The sequence below is a fragment of the Saimiri boliviensis genome, chromosome 11 (genome assembly GCF_048565385.1).
Source record: "Saimiri boliviensis isolate mSaiBol1 chromosome 11, mSaiBol1.pri, whole genome shotgun sequence".
NCBI classification, from domain to species: Eukaryota; Metazoa; Chordata; class Mammalia; order Primates; family Cebidae; genus Saimiri; species Saimiri boliviensis.
This window is the reverse complement of record NC_133459.1, coordinates 65,535,650-65,562,205: the sequence shown is the minus strand read 5'-3', so window position 1 is coordinate 65,562,205 and position 26,556 is coordinate 65,535,650. Positions and strand designations below refer to the sequence as shown.

The 26,556-nt window shown below is 41.7% G+C and overlaps 1 protein-coding gene across 1 annotated transcript in view; it reads right to left on the bottom strand.

The window, feature by feature from the left end:
* The window catches only part of IL23R (interleukin 23 receptor), a 91,261-nt gene that overhangs the window by 20,367 nt on the left and 44,338 nt on the right, over positions 1-26,556 (bottom strand). Inside the window, exons 7-8 of the mRNA XM_010347887.3 lie at positions 18,729-18,885; positions 1,032-1,121 (exon numbers count right to left, since the gene is read on the bottom strand). Of these exons, the coding sequence (XP_010346189.1) occupies positions 1,032-1,121; positions 18,729-18,885 (247 nt within the window). The remainder of the gene's footprint in view (positions 1-1,031; positions 1,122-18,728; positions 18,886-26,556) is intronic.

Sequence of the window (26,556 nt, the reverse complement as noted above, 5' to 3'; positions counted from 1 at the left end):
ATCAATACCACCTACAAAAGTTCTTATACTATTCCCGCTTATTTCTGTGCAAGGAGAGAAATTGTCTGTCAGTGGCCAATGGTGAAATAGTCATTCCTAAAAGTTTTTAACTTGAAATTTCTATTTAGAGTTATGCTCACCCATTGTACAATCAGATCTCAATTTTTTAAAACTAAAACATTTAGGCAAGCTCATCAATACAATAACAGTCATGCTAACAACCAATGGGAGCTGGTTTGTATGAAAGAAAGAGCAGAGACTCCAGGATATTGAGAGAAAAGGATTTGAAGTCTAGTCTGTCACTTAGCAGCTCTGTGACCTTGAAAAGATTTCTCAACCACTCTAAGTTTCAGTTTCCTCATTACAAAATAGATGCATAACACTTATTTCATGGGCTGCTTTGAAAATTGAAGATGTCTAGAAAACTACTAGCACATGATAGGTAAATATTGTGTTTTGAAAGAATTTTGGGGGTCTTGAGCCTAGAAGCTATTAAAATAAAAATGTGACTTGGTGCAGTGGCTCATGCCTGTAATCCCAGCAGTTTGGGAGGCCCAGGCAAGGGATCACCTGAGGTCAGAAGTTCAAGACCACCCTGGCTAACAGGTGCAACCTCATCCCTACAAAAATACAAAAATTAACCGGGCATGATGGCAGGTGCCTGTAATCCTAGCTACTCAAGAGGCTGAGGCGGGAGAATCACTTGAACCTGAGAACCAGTAGGCCGAGAACACGCCATTGCACTCCATCCAGCCTGGGCGACAGAGCGAGTCTCCATCAATCGATAAATAAATAGACAAATAAATATTTTTAAAATGTATACAACCTATTGCAAAAGCTGGAAAAATCCATCTAAGCTACCTCTTAACTTCAGTTTTAAGCAGATCTTTGTAGTTTGTCTATTATTTTCCTATGGAAGGCATAAGGCGTATCTTATTACCCAGGAACTTAACACCTGATTTGTTCAGTATGAGAGGTAAAATGGGCAATTACTAAAAGACTACTCAAAAACCTAGGTGGTATTTTCTTACCAGAAGTAAGGCGTCTTGTAGAAATGGAAGAAACTGGAAGTCCAGAATTCCATGTGTCATGTCGAAGTGATTTTGGTGTGACCTGAGGAACTTAAACCAAAAGGAAAGATCGTCAATTTCTTACATTTTGTACTCAGCTTGCCAAATTTCCCAACAGAGTTTCTTCCCTTGTTTAGAGATGACTAAAGCAAACCAATGACTTTAATGGGCTTGAAGGGTGGAATAAAAGCAATAGCCTTCGAGTGTGTGTCTTTTCTTCTTTTTATTTAATTGGATGAATCTCAAAGAAGGAAACACTGCAGGGGCAATTAAAAACTTCCTAGATTGGCCGGGCACGGTGGCTCAAGCCTGTAATCCCAGCACTTTGGGAGGCTGAGGCAGGTGGATCACAAGGTCAAGAGATCGAGACCATCCTGGTCAACATGGTGAAACCCCGTCTCTACTAAAAATACAAAAAATTAGCTGGGCATAGTGGTGCGTGCCTGTAATCCCAGCTACTCAGGAGGCTGAGGCAGGAGAACTGCCTGAACCCAGGAGGCGGAGGTTGCAGTGAGCCGAGATCACGCCATTGCACTCCAGCCTGGGTAACAAGAGCGAAACTCCGTCTCAAAAACAAACAAACAAAAAACTTCCTAGATTGTAAAACTTCAAGATGTGTCCACTAATTTCATGAGGCTTCTAGGTGGCAAATACCAAGGAGCTTTATTTCACTGAGTGAGAAAAATGCATAACTGATCTCTGATTCCTTGCGATTGATGGTGCATTGAGGTTCAGATTTCCTTGAGGGTCTCCAAGATGTGTTACTTTTGCCTTTGCACAATCTTTGGGATGCTGTTCATCTCCTCATAAGAAACCTAATTTTGGTTAGCAGACACTTTGGTGTTGTAACACAGGGGTGGGATGTCACCAATGACTTCTCTCTGCTCTTTTCCTGCTGGCAATGATCCTGGCAGCCTGGTCTAGTTATAAAGGCTGTCAGGACACTGCTAATGAATGCTTCTCACCAGGGAGGGGTGAGCAACCTTGGCACTTAACTTTCAGTCTGAACTCAAAGGTGTCCTGGTGCAGCCTTGCTGGTCTCTTCCTTCCTGACAATTAAAGGCTGACAGAAGTGACTTCAGGGACACAATTCTCCCAAATGGCAGAAGACATTTCTGAAGATGGTTCTAAGCCTTGGATCCCTGAGAGTGTTTCAAGCCCCATGTATTCCGTCATTCTGATTTCAGTGCTCAAATTATTCTTTTAAAAAAATTACTTTGGGGGCAGGGAGAAATCACAACTTGAGACGTCCTTAACTGTCACTGAGATATCACAGACTTGTATAATGAGCAATGTGGCCATGTGACTGTCTTTGAGAAAAGAATCCCATATTTCCAATGAAAAGGTTCCTATGGGGCTTTAGAAAGTTTTGAAAAAGTCTAGTCTGGCCAGGCACGGTGGCTCACACCTGTAATCCCAGCACTTGGGAGGCTGAGGCAAGGGGATCATTTAAGGCCAGGAGCTGAGACCAGCAAAGTCTTTTTTTGGGTATATGTTTGCATCAAACTCTGAGGGAACAAGGTTATGCCCTGATGGCCCATAGTGAGGTTTATTCATCTAAAGCGGTATCTTTATAGGCCACCTTCATTTGCAGGGAGCTCACACAGGACTCTGCATCTATATTAGCCTGTAATCCCAGCTACACAGGAGGCTGAGGCAGGAGAATCACTTGAACCTGGGAGGCAAAAGTTGCAGTGAGCAGAGACTGCGTCATTGCACTCCAGCCTGGGTGACAGAGTAAGACTCCATCTCAAAAAAAAAAAAAAAAAAAAAAAAGAAAGAAGAAATTTTAAGAATAAAAACATAACATTAAAAGGTAACACAATTTTCAATTTGGCAAAATCATGGGCTTATAACATATGTTGCTATAGTATTTTTGTTTTTACTTTTATTATTTTAAAATTAGCATTTTTAATTTAAAAGTAATGTATGGTGCTGTTGGCTTTTAATACAGGTTAATATAATTCTGTTGTATAAACTACAGGTGGTTATTTGGCAATGAAACTTCAGTTATTAATTTGTATTATATAAAACAATATTCATATCCCACTAGGGTTTCATTAGCTCTAACAGGGAATACTTCAATCTTCCTCTAGAGTCTATTAGTTATCACAGTTTCAAATCAACCAGGTGCATTGAATTAAAGTCATTTATTAGAGGTGCCTAATTCTCAGAGGGAAATTTCACAAAGAATCAGATATCTAAAATAATACAATTTATAAACAAAATTGTCAGAGAAGAAATCAAGCCAATGTTAGGCACGGGACTGAAACGAAGCTATGTAGATTATATTCTTCATGGTATACTGCCACCACGTGGCTAGGTTATTTCTTTTAAAATTATACTTAATGTCTTTCATTGGAAAGCAATAATTAGAGTACGGAAAAATTTTCAACAGGAGAAATAAAAAGGAGAAAAAAGAACCACCCCTAATCCCATCGTTTAAATCCACCTGCTATTAGTGTTTTATGGTATTTGCAAGTATTTTACCATACAAAAGCATTCACAAGCCCAGAATCTCACACACATATGCACACGTACACACAAAGATGCAGCCTTTATGACAGGAAACTGTTTTTTATACCAGTTCTGTCATCAGTGTATTGCCTAAGTTGCTAGGAAAAAACTCATAATATTTTATTTAGTGTTTGCAGTGTTACGTCCACAATAAGACAGTTCTGTCCTTGCAACAGAATGTTAACTTATGCCTATTAATCTCACAGGATATACCTGAATATACTTTAAAAATTCAAATTATCTTTAATTTGGGAAGCATTTTTACATAACTTATACACACTGACATCGAACTGTAGTCTTACAAGAAAACAATGTGCTTGTGGGAATTTAGAGTGATTTCAAACAAGAAATACACTTTTTTATTCTTGGACCAAATTTAAAGCATAACAACCATATTTTATGGCCTACCAAAACACCAGGCTAGTGTAATCAAATCCACTCGAAAGGACCTGGTTTAAGCAATAATGTATTCCATCTGTATTTTAAGGATGATGCCAAATCATCACCTCAGCTCTTCTCGCTGTATCGACTGTATTGGTCCATTTTTACGCTGCTAGGAAGACATAATCATAACTGGGAAGTTTTTTGTTTTTTTGTTTTTTTTGTTTTTTTGAGACAGAATCTCCCTCTGTTGCCCAGGCTGGAGTGCAGTGGCATGATCTTGGCTCACTGCAACCTCTGCCTCCTGGGTTCTAGCAATTCTCCTGTCTCAGCCTCCCAAGTAGCTGGGACTACAGGCACATGCCATCACACCTGGCTAATTTTTTTTTTTGTATTTTTCGTAGAGATGGGGTTTCACTATATTGGTCAAGCTGGTCTCAAACTCCTGACCTCAGGTGATCCACCTGCCTTGGCCTCCCAAAGTGCTGGGATTACAGGTGTGAGCCACCACACACCTGGCCAAAACTGGGAAATTGGTAAAGAAAAGAGGTTTAATTGACTCACAGTTCCGCATGTCTGGAGAGGTCTCAAGAAATTTACCATCATGACAGATGGGGAAACAGGCATGTTTTACATGATGACAGGCCAGAGGAGTGCTGAGCAAAGGGGGAAAAGCCCCTTATAAAGCCATTGTATCTCATGAGAACTTACTATCACAAGAACAGCATGGGTGTAACTGTCCCCATGATTCAATCACCTCCCATGACTCATGGGGATTATGGGAACTACAATTCAAGAGGAGATTTGGGTGGAGACACAGACAAACCACATCATTGACCATGGAGCAAAGTATGTTTTGTCATTCTTTTAAAGTGACCATGTAATGAGTATTATGTCGCAGGTAACATGCTAAACTTTACAAGTTTCCTCTCATTTAATCCTCACAACAACCCAATCATTCAGACAATATTACTGTCCTCATTATACGGACAAGGAAAAAACAAAAATAACTTGCTCAAAGTTACCTAGGTAGAGGGTGAAGGAGTAGAAAGAAAGAGTAGAAATTCCCATCCAGTTCCGACATGTCATTTGTGCTGGTCACTGATCTCATTAATCACCTCACATCCACAGCAGGATGGCTCAGGGTGGGCAGCAGAGTCAGCCCTGCAAACAGCCTCTCCCAGGATGAGACTTAGCATCGCTCCACTGAGGGCTCGCCATGGTGTATTGGGGCTGCCTGGCTGTGTGGGACTCTGGACCCCACAAGCCCTACAGTGCTGACCCATTTAGCACTGATGCTTTGAATCTTCTGGCATAGTTATTTTCTTCTTAAAACCAACTACTTTCCTTTACTACACAAGTAATATATGCTAGTTATAGGATACTTGAAAAGTATAGAAGGGTATGGAGAAGAGAATACAACTTTGTATTTGCTCATAAACTCGAAATGATTACTTTTAAAAATATGTTAGCAGTCTTTTGTGTATGTCAGTAGCCTAGAGGAGATTATATTCTTTAGTAAATGTTTTGTCTTATCTTTCTTATTAAAAAATATATTTTTTGAAACAGTCTCACTTCATCACCCAGGCTAGAGTGCAATGGTGTGATCTTGGCTCACTGTAACCTCTGCCTCCTGGGCTCAAGCTATCCTCCAGCCTCAGCCTCCTGAGTAGCAAGAATTACAGGTGCATGCTACCACACCAAGCTAATTTTTGTGTTTTTAGTAGACAAAAAGTCTTGCCGTGTTGACCAGGCTGGTCTGGAACTCCTGACCTCAAGTAATTTGCCTTTCTCAGCCTCCCAAAGTGCTGGAATGACAGGTGTGAGCCACCACACCCAGCCTTATACAATATTATTTAATACAAATTTCCTCATTTTATTAAAAATTGTTCGAAACATCATGCTACGGCTAGTTAATATTTCATCATGTTTTACTGTATTTATTCAATCATACCCCTATTGAGAAACTGTATAGCTTGGTGGTTTCAAACACCAACTGTAGACTCAAACAAAACTCAGTCCAAGTCCTGCCTCTTCTAGATGGAGTTCCATGGCCCTGGGCAAGTTGCTTAACCTCTCAATGACTTAGTTTCTTCATTTGTAAAATCAGATAAAAGCAGTGAGGTCATGAAGTTTGATGCGATAGTTCATATCAAGCACTTAGTACCATGTTTTACACAAATAAAACCTTAATAAGTATTAGTTATTGCTGTTGTTCAAATTTTAGACTGGTTCCAAATTCTTACTTTATAATTAGGTTTTGGATGTATATCATTGTACATAAATTTCCTTTCCATATCTCTGATTATTTCTTAAGGCCAGATCACTACAAGAGGAATTACTGAACCAAAGGGTATAGATATCGCTAAGGTTTCTTTATTTACTTTGCACTGGCCAGTCTTGGTGTCAAAGCCACACTAACCAAGGCCTGCCTCATAAAGGCTTTGATCAGAGCAGACACATGGACTTTTCTGGACCTCTTTTTCAGAAGGTTCTAGATATTCAAGAAAGAGAAGTCATATTAAAGAAAACAAAGAATGTGGTTTTTTAAAAATCATTGGAGATTTTCCCCCGCCCTCCCTCCTATTTTTCTTAAATCACAAATACCTCCTTTTCGTTTCTCTCTTTCTAATCTCCTTTTAATAATTCAGCTGTTTCACAGCATTTAAGTTCCAGGCCAGTTAAGCTCTGTGGTCAGAATTCAACATTATCAAGCCAAGGGTAAAGAGTTGACTATGTCAATTAGCAGGGCAAAAACAAGGCCACACATATCAAATAGGCACCAGAAGCCCAGGGCGGAGCAAACCCTGTGTCAGAACAAACTCATTACCACACCTCAAAAAACAAGTCAAGCGATGAATCATTCAGTGGATTACAGTGTCAGCAGTGCATATAAGGGTAGCAGGGTGCATACAGACATATTCAAGGGATTATCTTCCCTCTTATATTCCTAGGCTGTAGGTACTTGCTACATAGGGAGAATAAGGTAAGAAATCTACCAATGGCAATTAAATTATTAACAAGAAAGACTAACAGGAGGAAAAGTCAAAAAGCAGTAGCCACCCAGGAAATTTTCCTAAGTGACAAGGACCATACAGAGATGGCCTGAAGTTAAAGTGTAGCAAAACTCTATATGCAAGAATGGGCAGCTTCCAAGTCTGCATAGTGGTCAAAAGATTTCTCAGAAGTACAACCTTGTGGCCAGGAGCAGTGTCTTATGCCTGTAATCCCAGCATTTTGGGAGGCCAAGGTGGGTGGATCACGAGGTCAGGAGTTCAAGACCAGCCTGGCCAAAATAGTGAAAACCCCTCTACTTAAAAATACAAAAAAAAAAAAAAATTAGCTGGGTGTGGTGGCATATGCCTGTGATCCCAGCTACCCAGGAGGCTGTGGTAGAGAACTGCTTGAACCCAGAAGGCGGAGGTTGCAGTGAGCTGAGATCATGCCATTGTACACCAGCCTGAGTGACAGAATGAGACTTTGTCTCACAAAAAAAAAAAAAAAAAAAAAAAAAAAAAAAAAAAAAAAATGACCTTGCTCTCCAAGTATAGCATGTCCCAGTCTGAATAGTTGAATGGAAATTTGTCATGTTTTAGTTGCCCAGCACTAGGATATACTTCTTTGTGGGCATCCTCAAAAACCCAAGAGACAAGTAGGGCTACAAGCAAAAGGCCTCAGCCTCAGCAATCAGATGCCCCCTCCCCTAACACTCAGGCTGTGAATGTAGATGGGGCGACACAGGGCTTCAGGAAACCACTTTGAATCCAATGTGGGCACAGTAGCTGTATCCAGGGTCCAGTGACAGCGGCACCAGAGCAGGCAGTGGCAGTGATCACAGTATCGGCCTAAATTCTAGGAGCTTCTGGATGGCTGAACACATGGAGGTAGAAGGTGACACACCTGGAAAACACATGGAAGCTCCATGCCCCTTCCCATGCCTTGCTCTCTGCATCTCTTCCATCTGGCTGTTTGTCTGTATTCTTCGTAATGCTGTTTATCATAAATCAGGAATCATAAGCGTTTCCCCAAGTTCTGTGGGGCATCCTAGCAAATTGATCAAACCTAACAAAAGGTCATGGAAATCTCAGTTTATATCAGATGGAAGGATAGGTAACCACCTGTACTTGAGACTGGCACCTGAGGCAGGAGTTGCAAGATCTGGCACTGTGTGTAGGCAGATAGTGCCAGAATGAATTGAATTAGAGGACACCCAGTTGGTGTCCCCCAAAGAATCTTCCAGAGAATTCGTTGCTGAGGGGGAGAAATCCTCACACACATGTTGGTAACCAGAGCTCACAGAAGTGACCTGTGTTGTGAAAATATTATAGCAGGAGAAATTGAGTTCCTTCTTTCTACTCAGGGAATTGAGAGGGAGCGGCTATCCTAGATTATACGAGTGGACCCAGTAAAATCACAGAAGTTCTTATAAGCAGAAGGGAGGAGGGTGGGAGTCAGAGAAAGAGATCGGAAGACACTGTGCTTCTGGCTTTGAAAATGGAGGATGGGCCGGGCGCGGTGGCTCAAGCCTGTAATCCCAGCACTTTGGGAGGCCGAGGCGGGTGGATCACAAGGTCGAGAGATCGAGACCAACCTGGTCAACATGGTGAAACCCCATCTCTACTAAAAATACAAAAAAAAAATTAGCTGGGCATGGTGGTGTGTGCCTGTAATCCCAGCTACTCAGGAGGCTGAGGCAGGAGAATTGCCTGAACCCAGGAGGCGGAGGTTGCGGTGAGCCGAGATCGCGCCATTGCACTCCAGCCTGGGTAACAAGAGCGAAACTCCGTCTCAAAAAAAAAAAAAAAAAAAAAAAAAAAAGAAAATGGAGGATGGAGCCATGAGCTGAGGAAGGCAGGCAGCCTCTGGAATCCAGAAAAGGCAATGAAACGGATTCTGTCCTGGAGCCTCCAGAAGGAACATAACCCTGTTGACACCTTGGTTTCAACCCAGTGATTGTGATTTTGGATTGCTTACCTCCAGAACTGTAAGATAATAAATTTGTATTGTTTTAAGCTGTCAAGTTTGTGACGATTTGTGACAGTAGTAATAGGAAACTAATACAGAAGATGATGACTTCATGGAAAAGCATTAATTTAGGCTGCGTGCAGTGGCTAATGCCCAACACTTTGGGAGGCCAAGGTGGGCAGATTGCTTGAGTCCAAGAGTTCAAGGTCAACTTGACAAACATGGTGAAACCCCATACCTACAATAATAATAATAATAATACAAAAATTATCCAGGTGTGGTGGTGTATGCCTGTAGTTCCAGCTACTTGGGATGCCAAGGTGAGAGAATTGTTTGACCCCAGAAAGTTGAGGCTGCCATGAGATCACACCACTGCACTCCAGCCTGGGTGAGAGAGAGAGAGAGAGAGAGGAGAGGAGAGAGGAGAGAGAGAGAGAGAGAGGAAGAAAAAAAGAGAGAGAGAGAAAGAAAGAAAAAGAGGGAGGGAGGGAGGAGGGAGGGAAGAGAATGAAAAGGAAAAAAGAGAAGGAAGGAAGGAAGGAAAGCAGGAAGAAGGAAAGAGGACAATCTTTGTTCTGTACTAATAGATTGCAAACCTCAGGGAGATTATGGAACTCTTCTGAATTATTTTCTATTCTGCAGAAACTTGGTGGTTTAATAGAGGAAGGACCTGAAGAAGATTCAATGAACCCAAATGAAAAGTCTAAAGTGATCAGTATTTCAAGAAATACTGCGTCTGTTAACACGGGTTAGTAACCACGAGTCTACAAGTTCAGAACCCGTCTCTATGTGGACGATTCACAAAATCTCTAATTACAAATAATAAAATTTTTGAAAAATACACTCTGTGTGGCATCATCTAATTTGCATTATATCTAATAGCACCTAAATTTAGTTCCATTGACATAACATTTGCTTTTTCTCCTTTAGTCACTTAAAAACCTGAAAAATTAATGAGCATCGTAAAGGAGTCATTGGTAGTACAACAACCAACACTGTTTTGTGAGAAAGCAAAATGTTGTTTAATGGCTTGCTCATACTTGCCTTCCTCTGGAAAATTGTCAAAAAAATAATAATATGATTTCTCTGGGAAAGTTTTCCATGGCAAGTAGCAATTCAAGCAAGTTTGTCATCATGAAATGTGACTCCCCTTCCCTCAGGCCTCTTAACTTGGTATTAAAGGGATTATATAACTGCATCTTTTCTTTATTAAAAAGGCATCTGTATTACAGTGCGGAATTGAAAAAGACTCCTGGCTAGCCATTGTTGTTTTACTGTTTTTAAGTCAGCAGTAGCAAATTTAGAGAACTGACTTACACATTTTCATGGCTGGTTTTCTACACTGACAAATAGTCTCTTTCCCTTTAGGACTCTCCGCACAGCTGAAAACCCCAGAATGACAATGGCTATCAAGGTTGGTGAGTCAGAAGCGCTAACTTCAGCAGCTCTCAGGGGTTCTCATAATCTCAGCTGAAACCTCACATCCAGAGACGAAGTGGATTCTAGGCAGAAGAGGGTCATGTGTGATGTGATGGTTAATTAGGACAACAGCCTGTATCCTGTGCTTCTGGGGGTTCCTGTGGTTCTCAGGTGGGCTGGAGTGATCAATGACTGGGGAGAAATAGGAGGCAGAGAGGTGACTAGATAGTACTAGAGATAATGGCCTAAGAGTCTCACATGCCTACCCTTTTCTGTCCCTCAAACCGCTACAACTAAGGAGATGGTGATACAGACAGGAGACAGGGAAATACTGAGTAGACAAGGCTGGCTCGCCGGCAAAGGTCCCACCCTCAAGCCTGGAAACCCACAGCCTTAAATAGAGGCAGACATTCTTGTTTTCGTACCCAAAAGTTGTCTTTTCGCCGCTATGCCCTGCTATCCTGCACCCACATAAGTCCCAGACCCCAGGCTCTACAAGCAGACAAGGAGATGAACAGAAGAGCAGAAGAATGGCAGGATAGCTTGGTAGAGAAGGAGAGAAGAAAAGGAGCATCTGAACGTTGAGAGAAGTTTGGCTAGGGACAATTGGAGAGGAAATCGGCTACTGGATGGCCAAACTCCAGGGGAAGATCATTTTCCCACTCATCCCCCTTCCAGCTCCCTATCCATCCCACTGAAAGCCACCTCCACCACTCAACAAAACCCCTGCAATCCATCTTTCAAATCCATGTGCAATCTGATGCTTCCTGGACACCAGACAAGGACCTGGGTACCAAGAAGGCACTGAGCTGATTAACACTTAAGCTGTCTGTGGACAGCAAAGCTCGAGTAACTCACTGTAACACACACTCCCACTTGGGCTCTGGGAGTTGCAGGCATTCACCCCTAGATGCTACCATGGGGCCAGAGTCCCACGGTGCTTACCCCAGCTCCTGCACCTGCCCGTCTACATGCGTCCCCTCCCATAAGGGGTTTTGAGACGGTGTCTTTGTGGAATAGATGAGCCTCACCCCTGTCACATGTCATACGAGTCAGGGAACTATCATTTCAATGGCTTGGGCAATCAGATCCACACTGCCTTTCTGTCCACATTTTCTGCCCATTCCCTATGTTGTCTTTTGTGATGATACTTCACCCTCCTTTTTTTTTTTTTTTTTTTTTTTTTCTGAGACGGAGTTTCGCTCTTGTCACCCAGGCTGGAGTGCAATGGCGTGATCTCGGCTCACCGCAACCTCCATCTCCTGGGTTCAGGCAATTCTCCTGCCTCAGCCTCCTCAGTAGCTGGGATTACAGGCACGCGCCACCATGCTCAGCTGATTTTTTTGTATTTTTAGTAGAGACGGGGTTTCACCATGTTGACCAGGATGGTCTCGATCTCTTGACCTCATGATCCACCCGCCTCGGCCTCCCAAAGTGCTGGGATTACAGGTGTGAGCCACCGCGCCAGGCCGATACTTCACCCTCTTAAAGAGTGTGTCTAACCTCTCCAGCAATGGTTACACTTCACTGTAGAAGTATCACTTGGCAAAGGGCTCAGGAATCTATACTTTAAGAAGTGCCTAAGCATTCAGGCCAGGCACAGTGGCTCATACTTATAATCCCAGCACTTTGGGAGGCCAATGAGAAGGGATCACTTGAGGTCAGGAGTTCGAGACCAGCCTGGCCAACATGATGAAATCCTGTCTCTACTAAAAATACAAAAAAAAAAAAAAAGAAAAGAAAAGAAAAAAAAAAAAAAAGCCAGGCGTGGTGGCTTGTGTCTATAGTCCCAGCTACTCAAGAGGTTAAGGCAGTAGAATCTCTTGAACCCAGGAGGCAGAGGTTGCAGTGAGCTGAGATGGTACACTGCACTCCAGCCTGGGACAGAGCAAGGCCGTCTCAAAAAAAATAAAAGTACCCAAGTATTCTTAACGTAGATTGTCCACAGACTGTACTAAGAGAAACAGTGCTTTATAGACAGTCCAGAACTAGCTGGTAAAACACATGATGGATTGCCCATGATGGTCCTGTCTTGGCCAAGGTCACCTTTTTCTTTTTAACCTACTCTTTATCCTCATCTCAGACTGCCTATCTTACCCGAAACCTCCTGTAGTACTATAGTTTCATTCTCATCACCTACCCTAAATTTGCTTCCACATCTTGTATTCATGCCAAAGTAGAAATAGTCAATAGCATCTCCTGGTTCTATTCTCACGTGTTTGCATTTCCATAACAAACACTGCATTAGAAATTAGCTCTGGCCGGGCGCGGTGGCTCAAGCCTGTAATCCCAGCACTTTGGGAGGCCAAGGCGGGTGGATCACCAGGTCAAGAGATCAAGACCATCCTGGTCAATATGGTGAAACCCCGTCTCTACTAAAAATACAAAAAAAAGTAGCTGGGCATGGTGGCACGTGCCTGTAATCCGAACTACTCAGGAGGCTGAGGCAGGAGAATTGCCTGAACCCAGGAGGCGGAGGTTGCGGTGAGCCGAGATCGCGCCATTGCACTCCAGCCTGGGTAACAAGAGCGAAACTCCGTCTCAAAAAAAAAAAAAGAAAGAAAGAAATTAGCTCTGTTGGCATAGTTTTATTACTAGCTAATGTGTAGAGAATGATTTTGTTTGGAGGGCCGATGCAGGACCCTTCTAGGTCTCTTAGGAAGGAGACTAGCAGAGCTATAAATAACATGGATGCTGGAATCCCACAGCCTGAGTTAGACTCTGGCTCTACCATTTACCAGCCTTGTAATGTTGGGCAAAACTGCTTGGGCTATATGGCCTTCATCTGTGCAATTGGGGTAATAATTATACTCCTTTTATAGAGCTGCAGAGATAAATAAAGAATAATTCATATGTAAAATGCTTATCAAAATGCCCAGCACCTAGTAAGCATCCAATAAATCTTGGCTATTATTATTTATTATCCTGAAGTCACCCTGGGATTCAGTCTGTTAATTGGCCTCTTGCTATTATACCAGATAGAATAAATAAATGGGTATTCTGGAGGACTGATTTTCTTTCTCAATATAAGGCTTTCTTTATTCTATTAAAGTCTAAATACTCTAAGTAAGAAAAACAGAATAGGTCACTTAAACTTTATTGTAAGTGAATTGGTTTGATTCGTTTTTAAGACCAGGTTTTTAATGGCCAAGCAAGGCACTATTCAGAGGGAGAGCAATAGAAAAGAATAAGAATGCTGAGGCTGCAGGACAAGCCATACCCATTTTAGGATTTGCCCTCTGGTCTTAGCTGGGCAGAATTTTGCAAACACATTATATTGAGATGAATCCATTCAGTAATAAACATGTCAGAATTTTAGAGAATAACTCAGGAAAGTTCTGCTTGGAAGAGGCATTATTGCCTGGGCTCTGTTTCTTCATAAATAAACCTTTGAGTACTGGGAAAGTTTGGCTGGCCAAAAAAACCTCATTATCAAACAAGTTGTTTAAATAAAGAATTACAGAAACTATGTCATTTTATTGTGAGGCAATTCACGCTTCGGCTGTGAAATCTGATTCTTACTGCTTTTATTTACATCTTTATGTATGATGCAATGTAGTTTATAGAATTATCATGCTTGATTTTTACTGTGTGTCTTTTCTAGAATGAAATTTCTCCAAGGCAGGGACTTTTGTCTCCTTTGTTCATTGAGGTTCTGCAGGCATCTAAAAATGCCTGCCACATGGTAGAGGCTAAATGAGCATTTTGTGAATGACTGTCTTTTCATAGGTACCTTTTAAAAAAGCAATCAATACTAAAGATTTGCTAAAAAGCAGTTTGGCAGCATACATCAGCATCCTAAAATGTGCTGCACTCTTGATGTAATAATTCTTCTTTAGAACTAAAGAAATAAAGGGCATTTATATACAAAGCTGTGCAAAGAAGTTTATTGATAATGGATAAAATGGAAATAACCTAGATGTTATTTAGGTAGGGAAAGGCCTAAATAAATTATAGTACACACATAAACGAGAATGGTGTGCAGCCATGAAATAGGTTTTTAAAACTTCAACAAGGTAGATTAAGCAAGAAAATCAGGATATAAAATAGTATATACACTATAGCCCCAATCATTTAAAAAAATGCACAGGAAAAAACTAGTATTAAAGTAAATAAGTGCAAATAGTGGGTATTTTTAGGTTCATACTCCAATAACTTACATTGCTTTTACACATACACACAAAATACACATTTTCAAAGAGATTTAATATTAACACTTTTCCTAACACAGTTTTACTGTTTCTCATTTAACGTATCTTAGAAAGGAATTTGTACTAAGAGAACAGTCTGTGGTTTCTCTTAACTAACATATTAAACTTCAATAAATTCAAGTTTTCAGGGATAGTTAATTTTAATGGGCATTTTTGTCCCTGAAGTGATTTTTCTTCGTAGGAAACAGACTTTAAATTTAAACTGTTAAAGGGTAGCAGTGGTGTTCCTATTCCTTTCTAACTGAAGCTTAAGACTTTCATCTTTAATTAATTAATTAATTAATTATTATTTGAGATGAAGTCACTCTGCTGCCCAGGCTGGAGTGCAGTGGCACAATCTTGGCTCACTGCAACCTCTGCCTCTCGAGTTCAAGAGATTCTCCTGCCTCAGTCTCCTGAGTAGCTGGGACTACAGGCACCCACCACCATGCCCAGCTAATTTTTGTAATTTTAGTAGAGACAGGGTTTCACCGTGTTGGCCAGGGTGGTCTCGAACTCCTGAACTCAGGTGATCAGCCTGCCTTGGCCTCCCAAAGTGCTGGGATTACAGGTGTGAGCCACTGCACCCAGCCAAGACTTTTATCTTTAAAGAAGAACATTTGAGGCCGGGCGCGGTGGCTCAAGCCTGTAATCCCAGCACTTTGGGAGGCCGAGGCGGGTGGATCACGAGGTTGAGAGATCGAGACCATCCTGGTCAACATGGTGAAACCCCGTCTCTACTAAAAATACAAAAAATTAGCTGGGCATGGTGGTGCGTGCCTGTAATCCCAGCTACTCAGGAGGCTGAGGCAGGAGAATTGCCTGAACCCAGGAGGCGGAGGTTGCGGTGAGCCGAGATCGCGCCATTGCACTCCAGCCTGGGTAACAAGAGCGAAACTCCGTCTCAAAAAAAAAAAAAAAAAAAAAAAAAGAAGAAGAACATTTGTAGTCTTATACTTAGAATACTTAGGTAAGCTGTTCCTCCACTTTGCTGAAATTAAAGAATGAAATTGCTGAGGGGTGGTGGGGAAATATACAGTATTTTGACCCTGAGATTGAGAGTCTCATACTCTACCAACTGAGCTAGCCAGGCAGTTCAATATTTTGAATAAGAAAACTTTTATTGTAGATTAGGTGCCATTACCCACTAGCACTGTGCTATTTAGCAAGTCATGCCCAGGTTCTGCATTTGCAAAGTAGTGCTAATTACACTATCAAATGTGGTTGACGTCAAGTCAAGCAAGCTTATACATAGTAGTACTTTGTAAATGATAAATGGTAGTTATCAATTTGTATAATCTTGCTAGGCAATTATAGACTTCATTAAAAATAATTTGGTTATCAGCTAAATTCTGACTATTATAAAATGGCATCCGAAGTCCTAAGAATTGTTAACAGTATCAATTTGACAGAACACCTTAAATTAAAAACTAACTTTTAAAAAACAGAACTGATACTGAGTACTGAAAATAATTCCCTGGCTGGGCACGGTGGCTCACACCTGTAATCCCACACTTTGGGATGCCAAGGCAGTTGGATCACCTGAGGTCTCCAGCCTGGCCAATATAGTGAAACCTCATTTCTATTAAAAATACAAAAATTAGCCAGGCATGGTGGTGGGCACCTGTAATCCCAGCTACTCAGGAGGCTGAGGCAGGAGAATCTCCTGAACCCGGGAGGTGAAGATTGCAGTGAGCCAGGATCACGCCACTGCATTCCAGGCTGGGAGAAAGAGCGAGACTGTCTCACGGAAAAAAAAAAAAAAAGAAAAAAGATAGAAAGAAAAAAGAAGAAGAAGAAAATGATTCCCTAATACATTGTTTATTTTTATGTTTTTAAATTTAATTTCTATATTTGTAAAAAATATAGAAGCAGAGTCTCACTATATTGCCCAGACTGGGTTTGAACTCCTAAGCTCAAACAATCCACCTGCCTCCATTTCTCAATGTGCTGGGATTACAGGCATGAGCCGCTGCACCTGGCTGAAATATTTCTAAGATTTGGGCAGTAGGAGGTACCAAAGAGCTTTGCAGCTAGTCACGCTCTTTGCTCCTCTACTAATTTGGCAACCACCAATATTTATAATATATATCAAAGTGCTTTGAAAACATAAAACACAATGCCACAATGTTATAATAATGATGCTATTCATACTGTGAATATAATAAAGTCCTTCAGTTCTGAAAAGAAAATGTTAAATCTAGCGTATAAACTACGGGCAGTAGGGAGACATCTTTAGGTTAATGGGGCCATTAGGAGTATTATAATTAGAATAGATGCATTTTATTATTTGTTTCAACTGAAGTCTATTTGGCTAAGATGTTATTGAATGACATAAGTAAATGAATATAAAATTAAACCAATAATATTAGAAGTAGGAAAATATCTAAAGATAAACAATAGATCAGCTAAATCCTGTTGATAAGAAGAGAATTAATTCTGTGTTTTAATTTTCTGATTGCTTTGTGTAGAAGAGTTTTAACTTTCTGATTGCTTTGTGTAGTTAACGTTTATTGATATGATTTGATTTGTGTCTCTTTTAGGGGAATATGTTTCATTATGGTGTTCTAAAGAATGTAATGTAATTCTTAAAAATATTTTCAGAGATGAGGTTTTACTTGTTGTCCAGGCTGGAGCACAGTGGTGAGATCTCAGCTCACTGCAACCTCCATCTTCTGGGTTCAAGCCATTCTCCTGCCTCAGCCTCCTGAATAGCTGGGATTACAGGCATGTGCCACCATGCCTAACTAATTTTGGTATTTTCAGTAAAGATGGGATTTCACCATGTTGGCCAGGCTGGTCTCGAACCCATGGGCTCAAGTGAGCCAACCACTTCCACCTTCCAAAGTGTTGAGATTACAGGTTTGAGCCACCACATCCAGATAATATTTTTCAAAACAAGTTCTTAGCTTATTGTATACCTCGCAACTGCCCAGGATGTCACCCAGGCTGAAGTTCAATGGCGTGAACATGGTTTACTTCAGTCTCAACCTCCCAGGTTCAAGTGATCCTCCTGCCTCAGCTAGCATGGTGGAGCGCATCTGTAGTCTCAGCCACTTGGGAGGCTGAGGCAGGAGGATTGTTTGAGCCCGGGAGTTAGAGGCTTCAGTGAGCTATGATTGAAGCCTGTTTAGATCAATAATTCTTCCTGTAGTCCCTGAGTAGCTGGGATTATGGGCATGGGCCACCAAGCCTGGCTAATAATTTACATTGTATTTTTTGCAGAGATGAGGTCTCCCTATCTTGCCCAGTCTGGTTTCAAACTCCTGGGCTCAACCAATCTTCCTGCCTTGGCCTCCCAAAGTGCTGGGATTACAGGTGTAAGCCACAACACCCAGCCTCCCAGGTGGTTTTTATGCCCAGGAATGTTTGAGAAACATTATGTAAATTATAGCAAGCCTTAAGAAAATCAAAGCAAAATGATAATTTAAATGTCATCACCTGCCCCAGCATAGTTTTGTCAATTTTGGTGGAAGTTAAAGCGAAAAAAAATTTTTGTAGCTTTATTTTATATTTGGTTTCAACTTACTTATTATTTATTTTGAGACCAAGTCTTGCTCTCTTGCCCAGGCTGGAGTGCAGTGGTGCAGTCTCAGTTCATTGCAACCTCTGCTTTTCAGGTTCCAGTGATTCTCCTGCCTCAGCCTCCAGAGTAGCTGGAATTCGAGGCGCCTACCAACACACCCAGCTAATTTTTGTATTTTTAGTAGAGACAGGGTTTCACCATGTCAGTCAAGGAGGTCTCAAACTCCTGACCTAAGGTGACCCATCCACCTCGGCCTCTCAAAGTGCCAGGATTACAGGTATGAGCCACCACACCTGGTTGTTTTAAACTTTTTAGAAGACAGGGTCTTGCTCTGTCCTCCAGGCTAGAAAGCAGTGGGATGATCATAGCTCACTGCAGCATCAAACTCCTCGGCTCAAGTGATTCTCAGCTTCCCAAGTAGCTGGGACTACAAATGAATAAATAATTAGCCTGCATTCCACCCAGGCTAATTATTATTATTATTGTTGTTTTTATACAGACTAGGGTCTCACTATGTTGCCTAGGCTGGTCTCAAACTCCTGGGCTAAGGCAATCTTCTTGCCTTGGCCTCCCAAAGTGTTGGGATTATAGGTGCGAGCCACTGTGCTCAGAAGAAAAGATATATAAGACCAAGAGAATAAAATATAAAAATACACTCACCTGTTTCAGGTGTTTTATGAAAGAATGGAGAACTCCAAGACTGCCAGTACCTTTTGCCTGTTTCTTGACATCTCACTTGAAATACGTACTTAATGTTTGGCTCCAAGTAGAATTCTGACTGCTGCACATATGTAAAATTGGTGTCAAATTCTTTAACCTAAAATCGATGGATAACAATAATAAAATATGGTGTGCTTTTAAAACAATTATTTTATTTAGCAGAAATGTATGGAGCACCTATTATGTTTCAAGCTCTCTTCTAGACCCTAGGAAAACAAAGTGTACTTTATGTTAAAAATGGCTGTACATAATCAAATACTGTCTCAAACATTAGAAGTGAAATACAGACTGCTTTTTTTGAGACAGAGTCTCACTTTGTCCCCCACACTGGAGTGCGATGGTGCTATCCTGGCTCACTGAAACCTCCACCTCCCAAGGTTCAAGTGATTCTCCTGCCTTATCCTCCTGACTAACTGGGATTACAGATGTGTTACCACCACACCCAGCTAATTTTTTGTATTTTTAGTAAAGACGGGTTTCACCATGTTGGCCAGGCTGGTCCTGAATGTTTGACTTCAAGCGATCAGCCTGCCTCAGCCTCCCAAAGTGCTGGAATTATAGGCATGAGCCACCATGCCCAGTCCACACTGCTTTATGTTTGACAACTGTCTCAAATCTCAAGAAAGTCCAAATGTAATATTATGTATATATATTTATATGTGTGTATATTTATTTATGCATGTGTGTGTGTGTCTGTATTTTAGATAGGGTCCCACTCTGTTGCCCAAGCTTGAGTGCAGTGGCTTGATCACGGCTTACTGCAACCTTCACCTCCTCTTGGGCTCAAGCGATCCTCCAACATCAGCCTCCCAAGTAGCTGGGACTACAGGCATGTACAACCAAGCTTGGATAATTTTTAAATTTTTTTGTAGAGACAGGGTCTCATTATATTGCACAGGCTAGTCTCCTGGGCTCAAGTGATCCTTCTACCTTGGTGTCCCAAAGCGTTGGGATTACAGGCATAAACCACCATAGCCAGCCTTAATTTGGGAACATATTCTTAATTTTGGAATATATTCTTTTAATGGAGTGGGGAAATGGGAGACCTGATAGCAACTGTTTAAATTCCCCTCTACCCTGCAGCTGGATATTTAGATCAATAATTCTCCCTGAATGATGAAATAATTTTACTCGCTAATGACTTTTAGAAAAAAATACCGATAAGCTAAGCTGTAAATTTGTCCTCATTGCAGGTTTTGCAGATTCTAAAAGGCCCAATAATATATCTGTGTGTATGTATCAGAGAAAAATTAAAATATTAAGAATGTTGAGGCCGGGCGCGGTGGCTCAAGCCTGTAATCCCAGCACTTTGGGAGGCAGAGGCGGGTGGATCACGAGGTCGAGAGATCGAGACCATCCTGGTCAACATGGTGAAACCCCATCTCTACTAAAAATACAAAAAATTAGCTGGGCATGGTGGCACGTGCCTGTAATCCCAGCTACTCAGGAGGCTGAGGCAGGAGAATTGCCTGAACCCGGGAGGCGGAGGTTGCGGTGAGCCGAGATCACGCCATTGCACTCCAGCCTGGGTAACAAGAGCGAAACTCTGTCTCAAAAAAAAAAAAAAAAAAGAATGTTGAACTGAGAAATTCAATGGAGGATAAAGAAAATAGCTGAGGAATAAAGACAAAAATCTTTTTTCTCTGGAGCATTGTACCCTGCTATAAAACATAATGAAAAATGAGCTCCAAACAAGCTGTTTCTGTTGGCAGAAAGAAACCACGGCATTTGTACAGCATCTTTAGTATGTTCTAGTAAGCGATTTACTGGAAAAAGTGAAGCATGATTGAAAGGCCGACATAAAATACGTCAATATGTTTAGAAACGCATTTATGCAACAACTAGGTGAAAACAGTTATCAGGTACTCATGAAAGAGAAAGTTAGAATGATTGAGATTAAAAAAGAAAAAGAACAAGGTATCAACCTCATTCAGAGATACTTCCATTTAAAACCCAATCTTAACATCAATCTTTAAAACTTGCAATGCACTGAAAATACTTGTTCGGGGGATGTCATCTGCCCTAGAATAGTTTTGTCTGTTGAGACACGGCTTATGGAAACTCTGAATGATAGTTTTCAAACTCTGAATGAAAGGTATCATTCAGAATTTCCATAAGCCATGTCTCTAGTCATGGCCCTGGAAATTTTCCACAATGTTAATATAACTGGTGGGTGTCTGAGGTCTCCCGGGATCTAGAGAAATTTTACGTACTGTGCCAAAGATTTGACTTTCAAATGCACTCTGCTTCATATTAGTGTCTCTTGTAAGGAAGCTGTTATTCTCCAACATGTTTCTTACCATTACATTTATAGATAAGTCCTCTTGAAGGAAAGAAATACTCTGAAGTATAGTCAGAATTCAGAAACAGTAAGAAGAATGTTATGGAACTGTTATCAGCTGTTTAAACCATGAGGCAGACCAGGTGACTGCTGATGGCTCTGCAAGTACAAGCTGATGCCTCAGGATGATATCTTCAGAGGCTAAAATGAATATGGACAGAGATGGACTTAATTGAGTGCCTCTGTAAAGAATATAATTTCAAGAGTGCAAGAAATTTTGAAATAAGTCCATTCTGCTTAGAGCCTCAATTCTGAAAGTTGGGGTCATTGAAACTTCATGTTCAGCAGTTTGAGATCTCTCTTTTCTTAGGCTAAATGTAAGTTCCTGGGAGCATCTTTAGGTGGAGGGAAGAAGAATCTCCAACCTAGTTAGAGTTCTGTAATTCCTACCTTCCCTAACCATCAATCTGGGACATGGTGCAGGATGAGAGGGTCCTCGGTAACCCACCAGTGTCTAAATCCTCGGTTTCTCACTTTACCCTACCCTGCAATCTCCCCCTCTTTCTGCCCAAGTAATTTTCATCCAGCGTTTGGTAGAGGATGGAAATGAGGTGGTGACTGGGAAACTTATCTGTGACTAATCAAACATTCTTCCAATTTTCTGTCGTATACCAACCCTCAGACTTGGAATGCCAAAGCCAAGGATTTGTCTTTGCTATCTGTATGCCATTCTGACAGCCCTTCCAGGAAAAGAATAAATACTTGGGTTTGTGCAGCCTAAAAATGGTTTTCGCATTTTTAAATGGTGAAAGAAAAATTTTTAAAGATGACTTCATGATGCATGGAAATTATGTGAAATTCAAATTTCAGTGTCCAAAAATGAAATTTTATTGGAACAGACTATGCCCATTCATTTCCATAATTGTCTATGGCTGCTTTCATGCTACACACACAGAGTTGAGTCGTTGAGACAGAAATCTTATGTTCTGCAAAGCCTAAAATGTTTACCATTTGTCCCTTGAATAAAAAGTTTGCTGAGACCCTGGGCTAGGTAATTAAAGAAATGAGTCACGAATAATCCACTTACTTGAACACATAGCTAAGATTTCCCTGCCTCTGTCACTAAAGTTGGACACCATTAAAGACAAATAATCATAGTAATAGCTAATGTTTCCAAATATTGTCTACGTGAACTTGACATTATAAAAAATCAATGGAGATGCAAAAAACCATGGCACATCCTTGCCTTCCATTTTATAGTTAAAGGGCAGAGAAATAGAAGTGTAAATAGGCAAGTATATACAATGTGGCAAATACCCCTGAAACAGAGTATAGGAAGTAGGTGTGGATTGCTGTTGGCAACTGGGAGCTCAATTTTTGACATGCATTTGAGGGACCTGGGAGAGTCCATAAAGATACCAGCAAATGCTAGAAATGTAGGTCTGACTTTCATGGGAGTTGGGAGGGCTCCAAGTTCTAGCCTACATCCAGGTGTAGCTGAGGCCTTGGGAGTAGGTGAAAGGAGTAAGAAAGAGAGGGGAGTAAGGTGGTAGGTATGAAGGGAATGTCAGTGTTCAGGGAATTGGCAGAAAAAATAATTTATAGAGGAAAGGGCAGCCAGAAATACTGATAGAAGACTAAGAAATTCTTGAGGCCGGGCGCGGTGGCTCAAGCCTGTAATCCCAGCACTCTGGGAGGCCGAGGTGGGTGGATCACGAGGTCGAGAGATCGAGACCATCCTGGTCAACATGGTGAAACCCCATCTCTACTAAAAATACAAAAAACTAGCTGGGCGTGGTGGTGCATGCCTGTAATCCCAGCTACTTAGGAGGCTGAGGCAGGAGAATTGCCTGAGCCCAGGAGGCGGAGGTTGTGGTGAGCCGAGATCGTGCCATTGCACTCCAGCCTGGGTAACAAGAGCGAAACTCCGTCTCAAAAAAAAAAAAAAAAAAAAAGAAATTCTTGAAATGGGAAAACCGAGAGGAGAGACATTTTCAGGACAAGGTGGTCAACAGCGTCAAATGCTAGGGTAGGATGAAGATGGCCAAGGCTCTCGGCCTTTGTTGTTTGGAAAGATGCTACCATCTTCCTCTCCTCCCACGAACTGGTTCCAGCAGAGGGAGAGAGCCTTCATTACATTTTGAAGTGGATTGCAATAATGCTCAGGTCATTTCCCTGTCCTATGTCCTTGCCCTTTACAATGTAGCTTTGAATATCCTCCCGTTCTGGCTCTGGTCTGTCCATGTGGCTTGCTTTGCGGCAACAGATATCAGTGAGCCCGATATAAGCAGAGGATTTCAAGACGCTGGAGAGATTGGGCTTAGGTGCTCTTGCCATCTGCCATCAGCATAAGAACATACCCAGGCTAGCCTGCTGATGGCAGAAAGAGGACCTGGAGACGTGTAGAGAAGAGCTCATGCAAAGACATAGGAGCGAGCCAGCTGAGCTGCAAACATATGCCCAATCCCAGCTAAGCTCAGCCTAGACCAGTTGGACCCACTGACAGTGAGAAATAAATGTTTATTGCTGAATGTCACTCCAGGGTTTGTGGCAGTTTGTTATACATTATTGTAGCAGTTGATAGCCGATATACCAATCCCTCTTATTTCATGTAAATAGGAGTATGCAACAGATTAGAAAAATGTTTAGAAAATGGAAAGGAATTCTATTACCAGTGTCTCTGGAGAAGTTTTCAGAAGCCAGCTGTTTTCTGGGTGAAACTCTTGTTCTCTGCTCTCCCTGATGGTGCTACATAGACCATCTTGGTAACAGGTACCTTTGAGCTCACTTTTCAAAACTTTCCCTTTATCAGAAGTGGCAAATGGAGCTGAAAGCATATTTTTTATCTCATATAGTCTTCATAACAATCCTTTGTGATAGGTAGCATTAGCTCCATTATATAGATAGGGAAATAGAGGTGAAAGAGGTCAGGCCGGATTTTTCTGAACTTACACCGTCGTAACGAAGTGCCTCTCACAGACCCTACATCACGTTAGGGACTCAATAGATATTTAGAAAATGAAATGACAGGTTTCAACCCAATTTTGAAAAGCTAGTTATAATTTGTAATCAAGATTATATAGTAGGTGGTTTTTCTCTGAGATGCTGATCTTCTTTCTTTCTTTTTAGAGAGATGGGGTTCTCCCTGTATTGTCCAGGCTGCCATGCAGTGGCTATTCCCACATGCGACCATAGGGCACTACAGCCTCAAACCCCCGGCTCAAGTGACCTTCATGCCTCAGTCTCTCAGGTAGTTGAATACAGGCTTGTGCCACCACTCCCAGCTGAGATTTATTTTCTTCTTGCTGTCTCTGAGCCTTTACTAAAATCTTTATATATTCCAACCTGGTCTAAGCTAGACTGCTAGGGAATTCAGAAGGGAGAGAGAGGTAAATGAGGTGGAAGCATGTTTGTGAATGTTCTCCAAGAGGCCGTTTTATCTTCAGAGACAAAATCTGAAGCTTTGACCTGGAACCATCTTTCAAGAGATAAATACAGTCATATGTCACTTAATGGAAGGGATACATTATGAGAAATGCACCGTTAAGCGATTGCATCATTGTATGAACATCACAGATTGTAATTACACAAACCTAGGTGGTATAGCCTACTACACACCTAGGCTATATGGTGTGGCCTATTGCTTCTAGGCTACAAACCTATAAAGCATGTTACTGTAGTGAATCCTACAGGTGATTGTAATATACATCACTAGGTGATAGAAATTTGTCAGCTGCATGATAACCTTACGGGACCACCATCACATATGCCATCCCTCATGCCTGAAACAGGGACCGCTGTGTGGCAGATATTCTCCTTGCCTCATCAGCCCGATTCCCTTAGGTACCTCACAGTCTGTGTATACCTTAGCTAAAGGGGCTGAAAAGCACCCTCAAGGCTGTGAGGTTCAGGTGAATTCCTTTGCTCTACTATCCCTGCTGCATGGCTCCCCTAGAGGCTAGAGAGTAACATTACTAGCTAGCATTTAGTGAACAATTACTCTATTCCAGGTTCCTAGTTAACTTCTTACATCACTGGATCCCCTTTCCCCAGCAACTATATGAGGTAAGTGCTTATCCTATCCCCATGTTATATAAGGGAATAATGAGGGACAGAGAAGAAACGAAACTTGTTCAACATTGCACGACTAGGCTGGGTGCAGTGGCTCACGCCTGTAATCCCAGCACTTTTGGGAGACTGAGGCAAGCAGATCACCTGCGGTCAGAAGCTTGAAATCAGCCTGGCCAACATGGTGAGACCCCATCTCTATTAAAAATACAAAAATTAGCCAGGCCTGGTGGTGGGCACCGGTAATCCCAGCTATTAGGGAGGCTGAGTCATGAGAATCGCTTTAACCTGGTAAGAGGAGGTTGCAGTGAGCTGAGATCACGCCATTGCACTCCAGCCTGGGTGACACACTGAGACTCTGTCTTAAAAAACAAACAAACAAAAACAACATTGCATGACTTGACCAGGAGCAGTGGCTCATGCCTGTAATACCGGCACTTTGAGCATTTTGGGAGGCTGAGGAGGGACAGCTGCTTGAGCTCAGGAGTTTGAGACCTTGAGACCAGCCTGGGAAACATGGCACCCTATCTCGCCAAATTTTTTTAAAACTTTAGCTGGGCATGGTGGCACTTTCCTATGGTCCCAGCTACTTGGAACCTGAAGCAGGAGGATTGCTTGTGTCCAGGAGATCAAGGCTGCAAGTGAGCTGAGATGGCACCACTGCATTCCAGCCTGGGTGGCAGAGCAAGACCTTATCTCAGAAGAAAAAAAAAAGAAAAAGATAAAAAAGATTGCATGACTAGAAAGTAGCAGAGCCAGGCTTTGAACTCTAGAGCCTGTACTCTTAGTCACAAGGCTTCCCTGACACTTTGAAGTAAACCCCCCACCTCCAGCAATATCTGATGGAGGCAGTGCCACCACGGAGCTGAAGTGGAAGAAGAGATCTGTAATCTTTGGTATCCTCCCACTCCTCTTGACTCTGACTAGGAAGTCCTGCCTTCCCACAGAGAGGCAAAGACAACACTTCATGTATGACCCAGACGAAATCGACAGCAGCAAATGTAAACAAAGCTTCATTCTGGCTATAGTGACTTGGCTTGAGTAATTTGGATAGAAATGGTAATTCACCTTTTCTGTGTTAGTGGTTGGGTTTAAAAAAAGCATGGTAGATTGACTGAGGGAGTCATGAGTTTAAAAAAACATTTAAAAAAACCATCGTGGAGGAGACAGAACCTGGCTTTGGATTGAAATCTGTCTTTTCATTTTCTAAATATTTATCTGGTCTTTAAAGTGATGTAGAGTCTGTGAGAGGCACTTAAGCTACTGATAGTGTAAGTTCAAAAAAAATCTGGCCTGACCTCTTTCAAACTCTATTTCCCTATTTATATAATGGAGCTAATACTACCTATCACAAAGGATTGTCAGAATGATTGTATGAGATAACTATGCTTTCAGCTCTATTTGCCACTTCTGATAAAG